The sequence below is a fragment of the Vigna radiata genome, chromosome 5 (assembly GCF_000741045.1).
Source record: "Vigna radiata var. radiata cultivar VC1973A chromosome 5, Vradiata_ver6, whole genome shotgun sequence".
Taxonomy (NCBI): domain Eukaryota; kingdom Viridiplantae; phylum Streptophyta; class Magnoliopsida; order Fabales; family Fabaceae; genus Vigna; species Vigna radiata.
In genome coordinates, this window is record NC_028355.1 from 13824759 (window position 1) to 13838073 (window position 13315).

The 13315-nt window shown below is 30.0% G+C and overlaps 1 protein-coding gene across 1 annotated transcript; it reads right to left on the minus strand.

Moving 5' to 3' along the window:
• Positions 1-596: 596 nt before the first annotated feature.
• LOC106760349 (probable N-succinyldiaminopimelate aminotransferase DapC) lies at positions 597-12345 on the minus strand. Its single transcript, XM_014643787.1, has 3 exons — positions 12154-12345; positions 2162-2239; positions 597-1736 (listed from the first exon to the last, which is right to left on the minus strand). The coding sequence occupies exons 1-3, from the start codon at positions 12343-12345 to the stop codon at positions 597-599; spliced, it is 1410 nt and encodes a 469-aa protein (XP_014499273.1).
• Positions 12346-13315: the final 970 nt, after the last annotated feature.

The window sequence follows — 13315 nt, forward strand, 5'->3', positions numbered from 1 at the left end:
ATCAATCGTAGACTGTCTTTTTAACATAATCCATTATACATTCCCAATGGAAGAAATTCACCAATCATTATATATCAATTTGACTTTTTCATCTTTTCTCACCAATTCAACAATTTTTTTTCCTCAAATCTCATTCAAAATCGGTTCAATTCTAATCCGAAATTTCCATTCCAATTAAGAGTACATCATATCCAAACAAGGGCTATCTTTTTTTTTTTTTTTAAACATTGGATTTATTTTGTGCCACTCAAAACATAACAAGAAAGTACGAGTACTTGATTAGAGGGAGAATGTTTATTTATTTATTTTAAATTACTTTCAGTACATAAATTTGAGGCAATGGAAGGTTTTATACACAAGGTAATATGACACTTGGGAAATTATAGGAGGTGTACAATCAAGAAAAGTTTTATGCAAATTACAAAACAACAGCATGCCCTATTTTTCACCACAGTCCTCAGAACTGAAATCTCACAACACATATCAATAAAAAGATCGTTAATTTTCTGAAGAAGAACATGCAAACAAGAAGTTGGTAATGGCTAGATAATGTAGAACATCCAATATATATCANAGGACTTGACCGAGCAGTGAGATCATTTTCTAAGCTTCTCCTTCATTCTCTCAACCGCGACCCTAAGAGTTTCATCATCTTTGCAGAAAACAAATCTGACTAGGTTCTTTCCCTCTTCGTGATTCAAGCAAAACACACTGCAAGGAATTGCCAGCACCCCCACCTCCTTAAGCAGATATTCACAAAATGCAACATCGTTTTCCAATCCAAAAGGGGTATGATCTGCCAAAACAAAGAATGCTCCATCGGGTGGGAATACCTTAAAGCCAACGGCCTTTAATCCATCCACCAAAATATCCCTCTTTGCCCTATAATCCCTCTTCAGCTCCAAATAATAAGACTCTGGTGCCCTAAGAGCTACAGCAGCTGCACACTGCAAAGGAGTGGCGTTTGAGAAAGTGATGAAAGAATGTGCCTGTCGCAGCCCCCATGTCAGGTGTGAGGGTGCTATGGCCCAACCAATCCTCCATCCTGTTAGGCTAAATGTCTTTGCCATTGAGTTCATTGTCACGGTCCTTTCAAACATTCCAGGCAAAGAAGCTATAGAAATGTGTTCCATATCAAATGCCAACTTATGATAAACTTCATCAGCAAAAACAAGAACATCGTTCTCAATGCAAATGGATGCAATGGCATTGAGCTCCTGCAGAGAGAACATCTTTCCCGTAGGGTTGTGAGGAGTATTTATAAGAATGGCACGTGTACTCCTTGACATAATGGACTTCAATTTTTCAATGGGGATAGCAAAATCTGGAGATTGCAGAGGGATGCTTACTATTTTTGCACCAGCCATGGCTAAATTACCTTCATAACAATCATATAAAGGAGAAAAGAGAATAACCTCATCGCCGGGATTTATTAATCCTAGCACAGTTGCAGCAATTGCTTCCAAGCATCCATTTGTAACAGTAACTTCATTATCAGGGTCTATGACTAATCCAGTATCTTTCCTAAATCTATCAGCAATAGCAATGTTCAACTCTGGAACTCCAGAACCTCGTGCATACTGATTTTTCCCATCCCTTATTGCTTGAATTGCTGCTTCCTTTATAAACTCTGGACCATCAAAGTTAGGAAAGCCTCGTCCAAGGTTTATGATTCCATCTTTCAGGTTGTTAAATGCTTCCATGGATTTTTGGAACTTCTCTAAGCGCTTCGCAACCTGACAAGCAAAGAAAAAACCAAGATAAGCCCAAAATGGTTGACTATAGCTTCGTTCAAAAGTTGCATCAAATTACACATACCAGTTTCGAAAGTGTTTGGAAGATTCTATGTAAGATATTGTTCCCTTTGGTAAAATCTATCATGTGAAACTCATGTATGTTTTTTATTTTATATGATGTGAGATTTTAGTTGTAATTAAAGTGAGAAGATAAAAAATTGTATTATTTTATAATAGGATTGGATGAACGAGATTTATAAATTCTTATCACTTTGAAAACTAATATTTTAATGGTGAATTATACGAACTCCTTTATTTTATAATATTGTGAAATTAGTAACATTTGTTTTTTTCATGTTGTTTATTTTTCATATATATAAATAAATTCTTACATATTAAGTTTACAAGAGAATAGGGCAACTCACCTGCAAAGGATGATGCCTTTTCTGGATGGTGGTCTCATTTTCAGTGAAACCATTAGTCACTTCGTTATTACTCTGTAACTTTTGCAGTCCACACAAGAGTTAGATCCTCTAAATATTAATTCTTAAAATATATATTGGACTTTAAATCTAATTTAATTTTATAAAAATAATTTATGAAATAAAATTTTAAAATTAATTTTATTTGTAATTGATATAAAATTTAAAAAAAAATAATTCCATAATAACTAGTATCATGTCATTTATATTTGCTTATTTAATGGAAAAAAAAACTTATATGTACCTGGAAACAATAGCATTTTTATTATAACAATCGATTTTGTTTATCATATATTGATTTGTACTACCAAAACAAATAACACGAATGACTTAATATATATAATCTTTTAATACTTTGTATTTATGTGAAATATGTTCCAAAGCTTATTTTAAGCCTTAGTAACTTATATAATTTTTATCATGTAATATACATGTAATGCAAGTGATTTAATGAATATCACTCCTTAATATTCTAGGTATCATAAAAGACCTAATTCAAAAAAATTAATTTATTCGATACTTAATTTTTTTTAAAAAAAAGAAAAACTGCTTAAAATAAAATTTAGAGAGCTAAATTTATTTAAACCTAATTTCTATCATGATTGATCATGTTAAATATAGTAATCTTCACTCTAAAGCTACGTATTCTTTTTTTAAACTGAAAAAACGAATTCCGTCTAATATTCATATGACCAAAAATTCTGGTGATAATATATTTTCAGACCCAACAATTGTAAGAAAAAGGAAAATAAATAATTCAGACTAAATAAGAGCAATATTAGAAACAGATAAAAATCTTGAAAATATTTAAAGAAACTGGATAAAGGGCAAGCAAGAGTTTTTTTCCATTTTTTCTTATTTTAAGAATTGCTTTTCAATTATTCACCACAGTTTCAAATTGATTAAATTGAAGAAGAAAAAACAAAATAATTATAGAAAAAAAATTGTTTTTAGATATTACTATATCATTTAATAAATCCATTTAGTGTACACAGAAATTTGGATAATTGTATATATTGTAGTTTTTGTCCGCAAAATAATATAAAAAGAAAATTACCATTTTATAAAGAAGAAAAATGTGTGATTAGATATATTTCCGGACTACATTAAATTTAATGTTTATTTATTTAAATGTTATGTTCTTATTTGACTATTGGTAACTTATTTGTAAAAAAAAAAAAAGAAAAAAAAAGGCTTAAATAAGTTGCAAAATTAGAAACTTTCTATTATTATTTTTTATTAAATTTATGTAGTTCCTTGAGTCATTAAAATTTTTAAGTTTTTAAATTTTTTAATTAAATCCGTATAGTTAAATATTTTTTTGTTAATTATTTGACGTATAGTTATTTTACTTTATCACTAAATTTAAATGTCGTAATATTATATTTTTCTAAAAAAGACGATTTATAATATTTAATGAAGTTATAAAGTTAATTAAAATTATAAAATATCAAATAAAAAAAATTATAAAATATCAATTATAAATTTGAAAAGCAGTAAAATTATAAAAATTATGAAATATAAATTTGCAAAATTAAAAAATATAAAATAAAAAATTAAAAAAAAAATTAAAGTTATAAAATATTATATTTTTATGTTTTAAATTTTTATATTTTTAAAATTATTAATTTAAATTTTATAATTTTTTTAAAAATTTTAAATTTTATAATTTTTGTAATTATATTTTATTAAAATAATTCATTAAATATTATACATATTTTAGGATCTCTCATTATGCTCTCTTGTAGAAAAATATTATTATAAATTTTAAAATTTTGAGAAGTGAATAGACCACAAAAATTTAATAGAAGTCAACTGAATGTTTCTAAACTTGTTAGGGACTCAAACATAATTAAGTCAATATAAAATGTAATTTTGTAAATATATAGATATTATTCATTAGACATCTTAAAAAAGATGAGGAGATGAAATTATAGATAGTAAAAATAAAATAATTGTAGGAAGTAATGTGTAGTTTATCTCTATATTTTTAGTAATATATTAAGTATTTCTTTTTATATATAAGTGGAACAAATTTGCTTACAAATTAAAAAAATCATCTAATATGATTAAAGAGCGTAGATTCCACATGACTTTTAAAACAAAATTGTATGTACGTTACATTGTTTTTGTGTAAAATTTTGAAAATTGAAGTAGTGACAAGAGAGGAGGGTGAAAATTATGTATAGAAGTAATAAAAAACTATGATGACTTAAATTTGTTTAGAAGTAGTAAGGAAGTACCATAGCTTTTATACAAATCGAAATTATCATAACTAATTTTTATAAAAAAAATAGTTAACAATTTTTTTAACGGTTAATATATTATTAGTTCGTATATTTAAAACGAATGAATTTTTATTAAAAAATTCACAAAATTGTATTCCAATCACATTATTTAACTTTTTTAAAAATTGTGTATACATAACTTAGCTGATAACAACCAGTAATTACTTTTTTACTTGTCAGTTTTCGTATTGTAAACAAATTTATTTCATTTATGTTACAAAAAGAACAAAATATATTTGAACTTATCCCTATTGAATGTTAGAATAGTATTTAAAATCAAAATTATTCATGAAAAACAAAGTAAAAAAAAATGTTTTTGGAAATAATGAACAGCAAATAACATTGAAAAAAAAAATGCAATGTAACAACCTAACAGAAAAGGTTACAAAAGTAGTTAGAAAGACCTGGAGATTGTGATTGGAAGCAGTGTCGACGGTGGAAGACATAAAGCAGCAAATATGAAGAGGGAGTTAAGAGTAGAAGGTAACCATGTGGAAGTCATCCTTCTCAAAACCTTTATATAACTTGGAGGACGTGAATCTCATAATGAGTTTCCGTCTACTACACTCATATCTATCCATTCTTCTTTCTTTCTTCTGACTTTAGGAATACATGTTTATTCGCATCTCATTCTTTAAATAAATCTGTTTTTCTTTAATCAACCATTTGTGATTCACGTACCACGTGCTTTCATCCAACAACAGGAATTCTGCCTATGAACCACAATGTTTTCTTCTCATACAATTTGTTGTCTTTATCTTATCTTAGGTTAAATATGTTTTTAGTTCCGATTTTGGTTTTAGTCCCTCTTTCAAACTAAGGTATAATTTAGTTCTTTAATTTTAGAAAACTCTGGTTTTAGTCATTTTTATCAAACTTTTTTAACTTTATTTACTGTTTCAAACACGTTTAATTATAGTATTTAGATTGTTTACACTATCTAACACACTTTTGTTTCAATGCTAACTGAAAAACGTGCTTGAAACAACAAATAAAATTAAAAAAATTTGGTAAAAATGACTAAAACTAGAGTTTTCTTGAAGGACTAAATTGAACCTTAGTTTGAAAAAGAAACTAAAACCAAAATCACCCCAGAGTAGAGGGACTAAAAACATATTTAACCCTTTATTTTTTATTTCTAAAAATACAAAAATATATAATTTTATAATTATTTTATCTTTATGATGTTTATATTAAATAAATATAAATACTATTATTTTTCTGTATTTATATCTCATTAACAATATGTTCATTACAAGTCAAATTGATCCATTTAAAATCAACTTTATAGATTTCACAATCTTGAAATATGATTTTGTCTGTTAACTTTTGTTTTTAAACAATCTTACTGACAGGATGGTTTATTACTGTAGCTTGAATATGTAGAATTTCTTTTTCTAATATAATTTATTCTAGACAGGTTTGATTAAGGGAAAGAATCCGCAACCACTCATTTTCCTTTCTATTATATATGTTTAGATAATGTTCTTTTCTTATATTTTACATCTTATTATTTATTGAATTTATTTTTTTAATTAAATTATATTAATAGCGTTTGAGTTTTTTAATATATTGACTTTCCAAATCATTTAAATTCTACGCAAACTTTTATATTTATTTTTTCACATTACATGTACTTCTTATCAGCAATGATAAAGAATATAAAACATATTAAAAAAATCTTAAGAAATGTCCGGTACTTTCTTATACAAAATATTATCGATGAAAGAATTGAAATTATAATTTTTTTATTGAAAAATATAATAATAATTTATTTTGTGATTTCCAATGTCATACTCTAACCATGGAAAGTCTGTATCTATTAGAAACTATATCGATAATTACTAATCTCTAATGTATTATTTAGTTATAACACGTAAGATTAGTGTGATTATATAAATAATATTAATCTTAATTATTCATATTAACAATTTGAAAAAGTAGAATGTCACGAGATAAAAAAAATGTATAACTCAGCTATTAAACTTTTTAGCTGTTGCTTGGTGTGTTGCTGGTGACTTTAATAGCCTCGTGGGAATGTAAAGGTCAGTTGTCACCTTTCTTGTGCAAATTATCAGCAATGGATTGGTGTCAATCATTAAGTTGTTGAGAGACAAGTTGATAATTGTTCCAGCCTTATCATTTTTTCTATTATTAGTAGTACATTTTTGGTTTCTCATGCCTTTGTTATATTTTTTTTATGGATCTTTTATATAATGACTAGGGCTAGAAAAATATGTATGAGCTCCATTGCCTAATAAAAAAAGAATAGTAGGTAGAGATAATCTGTTCAATCTAACACTACAATACAATTCTTCCTCTTCATTCGACTATCCGATAATATTATTAAAAAATTAAATATAAAAAAACTCAATTTTTATCTAATTTGGTAGTTCGATCTGACAATCACAACCAATGAACTCATCCAAATTTGATAATTCGATAGATCAAGTTAAAAAAGTCAATTAAGTAATGGATTAATGTGTTCTAACTTTTATAATACTATCCGTATCAGCAGATATCTGCTACCCGCAAAAATAAAAATAAAAATTTAATTTATATTTTATTAATTAAATTTAATATTAATTTATATTTTATAAGGTTAAATTTAATTTAAATTAAATTTTAATTTATATTTTATTTAATTTATATTAAATTTTATATATTTTTTGTAATTTTATTTAAATTTTATTTTAATAGTTTATAATATATATATATATATATATATATATATATATATATATATATATATTTTAAATATATACGAGTATTCGCGAGTTTTAAAATACTCGCGGATATTTTTTAAGCGGATGGATTTTTTTTGTTGGGTCGAGTTGCGGGTAGGCACTATCTGTGCCTGACCTGACCCATTGCTGTCCTTAATCATATGACTTGTGATCCTCATAAATTTACTAATTTTTCCCCTCATTGTTATGAAAGTGTTATTATTAATATCAATAGGGTCTCATCTCCTATTGAAGGTGTAGGTACTATAACTCTTTCACCCTCCTTATCGAAACCTGATGTTTTATTTGGTCTTACATTGAAAATTTATCTTCGTCAGCAAGTTAACCAAATCACATTTTTGTGTTGCCTTGTTTTACTCAACCCACTGTCTTTTCCAGAACATTCATTCCAAGAAGAAGATTACACTAATACAAAAATCGCGTACAATGTCGAATATTTTGGGCTTTAAACGGCGAATTTGCGAATGAAGTTATATCAAGAGATGTTAAATTGACGTCGAATTTTAATAAACGTCGAATTTTAATTTACGTCGAATTTTGTCAATATACGACGTTAGTCAATTTTTTTTTAATTAATTGTGATCTTTTTACAACTCTACAAGACCTGAAAAGTAGAAAAACAACAAATTTCAGTTTTTGGTAGTTTATAAAGCATGAACTATGAAGTATCAATAACAAAAAACAATAACCAACAACAAACAAGTTCAATCAAACAACAATAAAAAACAAGTTCAACCAAACAACAACAACAAACTAAGTTAAAAAAAACAACAACAAACAAGTTCAAAAAAAAAATTCAAAACGAAAATGAAAACTAACCTTCAAAAGGTGGGTTCATCGAAATAAAATGTCGTCACTAGTGAGAGAGAAAGTAGAATGCGTTTATGAAGGACAAGAGCACGAAAATAATCGGTCAAAACAAACGAAAATCATACATAAAGTAGTTAATTAACATGCATTTGTATCAAATTAAAGAAAGATTACCTTTAGTGGTCGTCAAACTTCGTTCAAGAAAAGTTTGAGAAGAAAAGAGGGTCTCGCGTGCTAAGATAAAGTGAATGAATTTTCAATCTCCCGCTCAAATTTGTATTGAATTCACTAACATTTTAACGTCTACACTGGAACATTCGATGTTTTGTATTATTTTACGTCGAATTACAATTATAAACGACGTTTAATAATTGCATTTATTTACAAAAATGCCACCAGTAATTTTTAACATTGGCTATTCAATGGTTGGATGTTGAACGCGTGACATTATACACTGATTTTTCATTGTCAGTGGTAGAGAGTGAAGACTGTATTATCTTGAAAATATCTAACAAAACTATAAAGGCGTGTTGGCTTGTCTTGCGAATGATCACATACAAGATAAAAACAAAAAGAAAATTTGGTTATGGCATAGACAGTTGAGACATCCCTCCTTTGATTATTTAAAAAAATTATTTCCATCATTATTTCATAAATTAAATATTTATTATTTTCTTTGTGAAACTTGTGTTAAGGCAAAAAGTCATCGTGTTGCGTTTTCTTTAAGCAATATATGAACCAGACCTCCAAGCTAAATTTAAATATCCCATTAGTAAATATGTGTCATCTCATAGGTTATCCTAGTTATATGCATCATTTGTATCTCAATTATCTTCAATTTCTATTCTTAGTAATATACATGAAGCTTTGGTAAATCCTAGATGGACTAGAGCAATGGTTGATGAGATGATAGCTATAGAAAAAAATAACACTTGGGATCTTGTGTCCTTACCAAGTGGGAATAAAATTGTGGACTGCAAAAGGGTATTTACAAATAGGCATAAAGTTGATGGAACTATTGAGAGGTATAAAGCACGACTTGTGGCTAAAGGTTAGACTCAATCTTATGGTGTAGATTACTAATAGGTGTTTGCCCTGGTAGCACCAAACCAAGATTGACCTCTTCTACAATTTGATGTAAAAAATGATTTCCTACATGGAGAAATTTCAAAAGAAATTTATATGGATTCTCCATAAAGAAGACTCTATATGAATTAAAACAATCCCCAAGAGCATGATTTGGAAGATTTACCAAGTCTATGAAGGCTTTTGGCTATAGAGCAAGTAACTCTTATCACACCTTATTTTTGAAGAGAGGAAAAGGAAAAATTACAACTTTGATTATATATGTAGATAACATGATTGTTACAGAAAATGACCAAGATGAGATTTCTAGTTTACAACAATACATTGCATCTGAATTTGAGATGAAACAACTTGGAAACCTCAAATATTTTGTAGGTATTGAAGTAATTAGATCAAAACATGGTATTTTCCCATGCCCAAAAATATATACTATTGACTTACTATCGGAAACTAGGCTACTTGAGAGTAAACCAGTTGATACATCAATTGAGCAAAATCATAAATTCTTTCAATGCTCAAATTTAGCAAGCATAGACAGAGGAAGATACCAAAGGCTGGTAGGAAAATTAATATATATGTTCCATACATGTCCAAATATTACCTATGTAGTGAATGTTGTTAGTCAATTTATGCATGACCCACAAAAGTTTCATATACATGTTGTTGAGAAGTTTTTAGATATTTGAAGTCCACTCCTGGAAAAGGAATTTTGTTCTCAAATCATGGAAACTTAAAGGTAGAAAGGTACACTGATGTAGACTGAGCACGTTCAAATGATGATACCCTGGATACTTTACTTTTGTAGAGGGAATCTTGTAACTTGGAGGAGTAAAAAACAGTCTGTAGTGGCAAATCTAGTGCTGAAGCAAAATTCAAAGACACGACACTAGGTGTATGTGATCTTTTGTAGATTAAAAATATGCTATCAAATTTGGGCTTTAAACCAAATGAAGGTATTAATTTGTACTGTGAGAATACGTCGGCTATAGCAATTGCTCACAATCCTATGCAACATAATAGAGTAAAGCATGTGGAGATTGATAGACATCTTAACAAAGAGAAGCTTGAAGCTGGAATAATTTTCTTTCTTTTTGTAAGATCAGACTTGAAGTTGACTGAAGTTCTCACCAAAGGTGTGTCAAACATATTGTTTAATGAGTCTCTATTCAAGTTGAGAATGTGTGATATAAATGCACCAACTTGAGTGGGGGCGTTAAGATATGTCAAATATTATATTAGTAAATTTTAGGTAATCAAATAATGTGTTGGCAATAATTTAGACATTATTATAATTTGTGCAGATTTGTATAATTGTCATTCCTTTAGGACCCTTATATATATATATATATATATATATATATATATATATATATATATATATATATATATATATATATATATATATATATATATATATATATAGATATATATATATGTACATATACATATATGTATGTATGTACATATACATATATGTATGTATGTACTGTTGCAACCGGAATCACGACGGGACGACAATCAAAAGAGAAAACGAATTGAAAAATTGTTTTGGAGTTGCCACCATAGTTTATTCTGGAAAACTATGGAAAAAACCATAAAAAGGATAAGGCTTAGTCTATGAAAACCAGAGATTCGATACGGGAGTTGGTTACGTGTGGGGAAGGTGTTAGCACCCCCACAACGCCTGCCCTAAGGCAGTACCTTTAATTAAATACGCGAAATAAGATGTGGTTTGCAAAATGTTTAACTATCCCAAAGACAACAATATAAAGAAACAAAAATATTTGTTAGTTTTTTGGACCCGACAAGGATTGACCTTGCTCCTACGTATTCTCATTCAAAATGAGAAATCAGGGTTACGTAGTTCTTTCTGAAAGGTTGATTGTTTGTTTGAAAAAAGATGTTTTGGTATTTTTTTAATTTTTATGTAAGAAAAAGGAAAGGTCTTCTAGCACAAGGACGATGCGTACGATCACACATGCGCTAGAATCCTTAAAATACATATATTTTATTTTTATTTATAGAAAAGAAAGAGTTTTCTAGCACAAGGATGATGTGTGCGATCACACATGCGCTAGAACCCTTAAAATATTTTTTTAATTTTTATTTAAAGAAAAGAAAGAGTTTTCTAGCACAAGGACGATGTGTGCGATCACACATGCGCTAGAACTCTTAAAATATATTTTTGGTATTTTTATAAAAGAAGAAGAAAAGGTGTCCAGCACTAGGACGATGCGTGCGATCACACATGCGCTGGACCCTTTAAAATATATTTTTGGTAGTTTTATAAAAGAAGAAGAAAATGTGTCCAGCACAAGGACGATGTGTGCGATCACACATGCGCTGGATCCTTTAAAAATATTTTTTAATTTTATTTATTTTGTTTATTTATTTTACACAAGGTATGGGGGTGGGGTGATCATGTAAAGGGGTTACATGTAGTAAATATTAACAATCAAACAAGAAATAAAAACGCAAAAAATAAAAACAAAAGAACTACCCAATAAGCATAGGAGTGTAAAGATAAAAAAATACAGAGGTGCAACTCAAATAACTCAGACAGGCCCAGACCCAATAACGTAGGGGTGTATGGCCGAAAATGGGGGTGCAGCCCGAGATAGCATACTCTGGTCCAATCCCCCTTTTTTTTAGAAACAAAGTGGGGTGCAAATAGGGATTTCTCGTTGCCAGGAAGAATAGCCAATCCACCAGCCAAGCCCAAGGCTTCCTTTATTGTTTTCCAGAAAGGGAATGGAGGGTGTGATGAGAGCAAAAACGAGGGTGTAGGGAATAATAACAAAAACTAAAAGAAACATAAAATAAAATAAAAACAAAATAAATAAAAAAAAACCCAAAGCCCAATTCCACTCTTCAGAATTTCCCTAGGGTTTTCTCACCCCTAAACCCTCCAGGAGGCTCCCATTCGAACCACACCTAGGGAATCATCTTCTTCAGCATGAATGAACCACCTCCTTCATCCTTTGTAGCAACTCTGACCACCAACTTCAGCCACCGTAAATGGCGACCAGAGGTAACACCGGCGGTGCATCTCCTTCCTCGCCCCGATCATTGCCTCAACCACTACAACTCCTTCTCTCCCATCATCGATGACGGTGACGCCGTCGCCTCCACGCCGCTGCACATCGGGTTCAAACCCCAGACCCAAAATCGTATGCGAGGGAGAGACACTTTCCATCTACAACTCGCTCTTAGCATTGCCGTCAACGGAATCGGCCACCGTTGATCACCAAAACTGCAGCAAGTGGAAACGTAGGATTCCATTGCTTCCCCACTGGTCTCACTTGACTTGGAGGCACCATAGCCTCCTAGTTCAATGCCAACACCACTATCACTCTCATAATCATCATTAGCCGGAAAAGAATTTGGAAACAGAAACCTGATGGGGATCACAAATCTAATCTTATTTGTAAGCGTTTTGGGAAAAGGAAACTGTGACCGGTGAGTTCCTATTTACTGTCTCAATACTACTGGCAATGATAATTGGGATTTCACGAAAATGGTGTAATGAAGAAAGTGGTAACAGGGCGATGATAATTTGTGGGATTGCTAGTCAAAGATGTGACTGTGTTCTTCACCCGATTGGGCTTCCGCTCTTTTGAATTTTTCTGGGTTTCTGGTTCTTACTCATCATCCGGTCTCGTTTTGGTTATAGGGTAGTGAAGGGATGGTTGCTGGTGGGTTTCGACCTATTTGAGAAAAGCTAGTATAGTGCCATTGAAAGGAGAGTACATAGATGATGAAAATGGTTGGGTTATCGTTTTTTTGCATCGTTTATTACTGGGCTTCCAACGAAACATCGTTTATGTACAGGATGAATGTATATGGTAAATATGGAACTGAGCTGATCAATGATGATAACAAGCGGCCATGGAGAAGGATGATGATCACACACCATAATGTTTTTGAACAAATTATAGGCAATCCTCATATGCATTATCAAACATTATCATTCTATATTTATCATGCATCATGAGAATGAGAATAAAGGATAAGTTGTATACCTGAGAATTCCTCTGATATTCGTCACTTCTGATATCCTCTGCCTAACTCCGATGATCTCTCCCTGCACCCCAAAACTTCTTCCCTTCTCTGATTTCTCTCTGCCTTATCCACCAAAATCCCCCTCTCTTTCGTGCCACCCCCTA

Excerpts from the sequence above, each read along its gene's own strand:
- LOC106760349 (XM_014643787.1), bottom strand. The coding sequence starts at position 12,345 with ATGGAAAGTGTCTCTCCCTCGCATACGATTTTGGGTCTGGGGTTTGAA. Across the intron at positions 2,240-12,153 it reads CGCCATTTACGGTGGCTGAA|TTACAGAGTAATAACGAAGT; the intron begins GTTGGTGGTCAG and ends GGACTGCAAAAG. Across the intron at positions 1,737-2,161 it reads AAAGGCATCATCCTTTGCAG|GTTGCGAAGCGCTTAGAGAA; the intron begins GTGAGTTGCCCT and ends TTTGCTTGTCAG.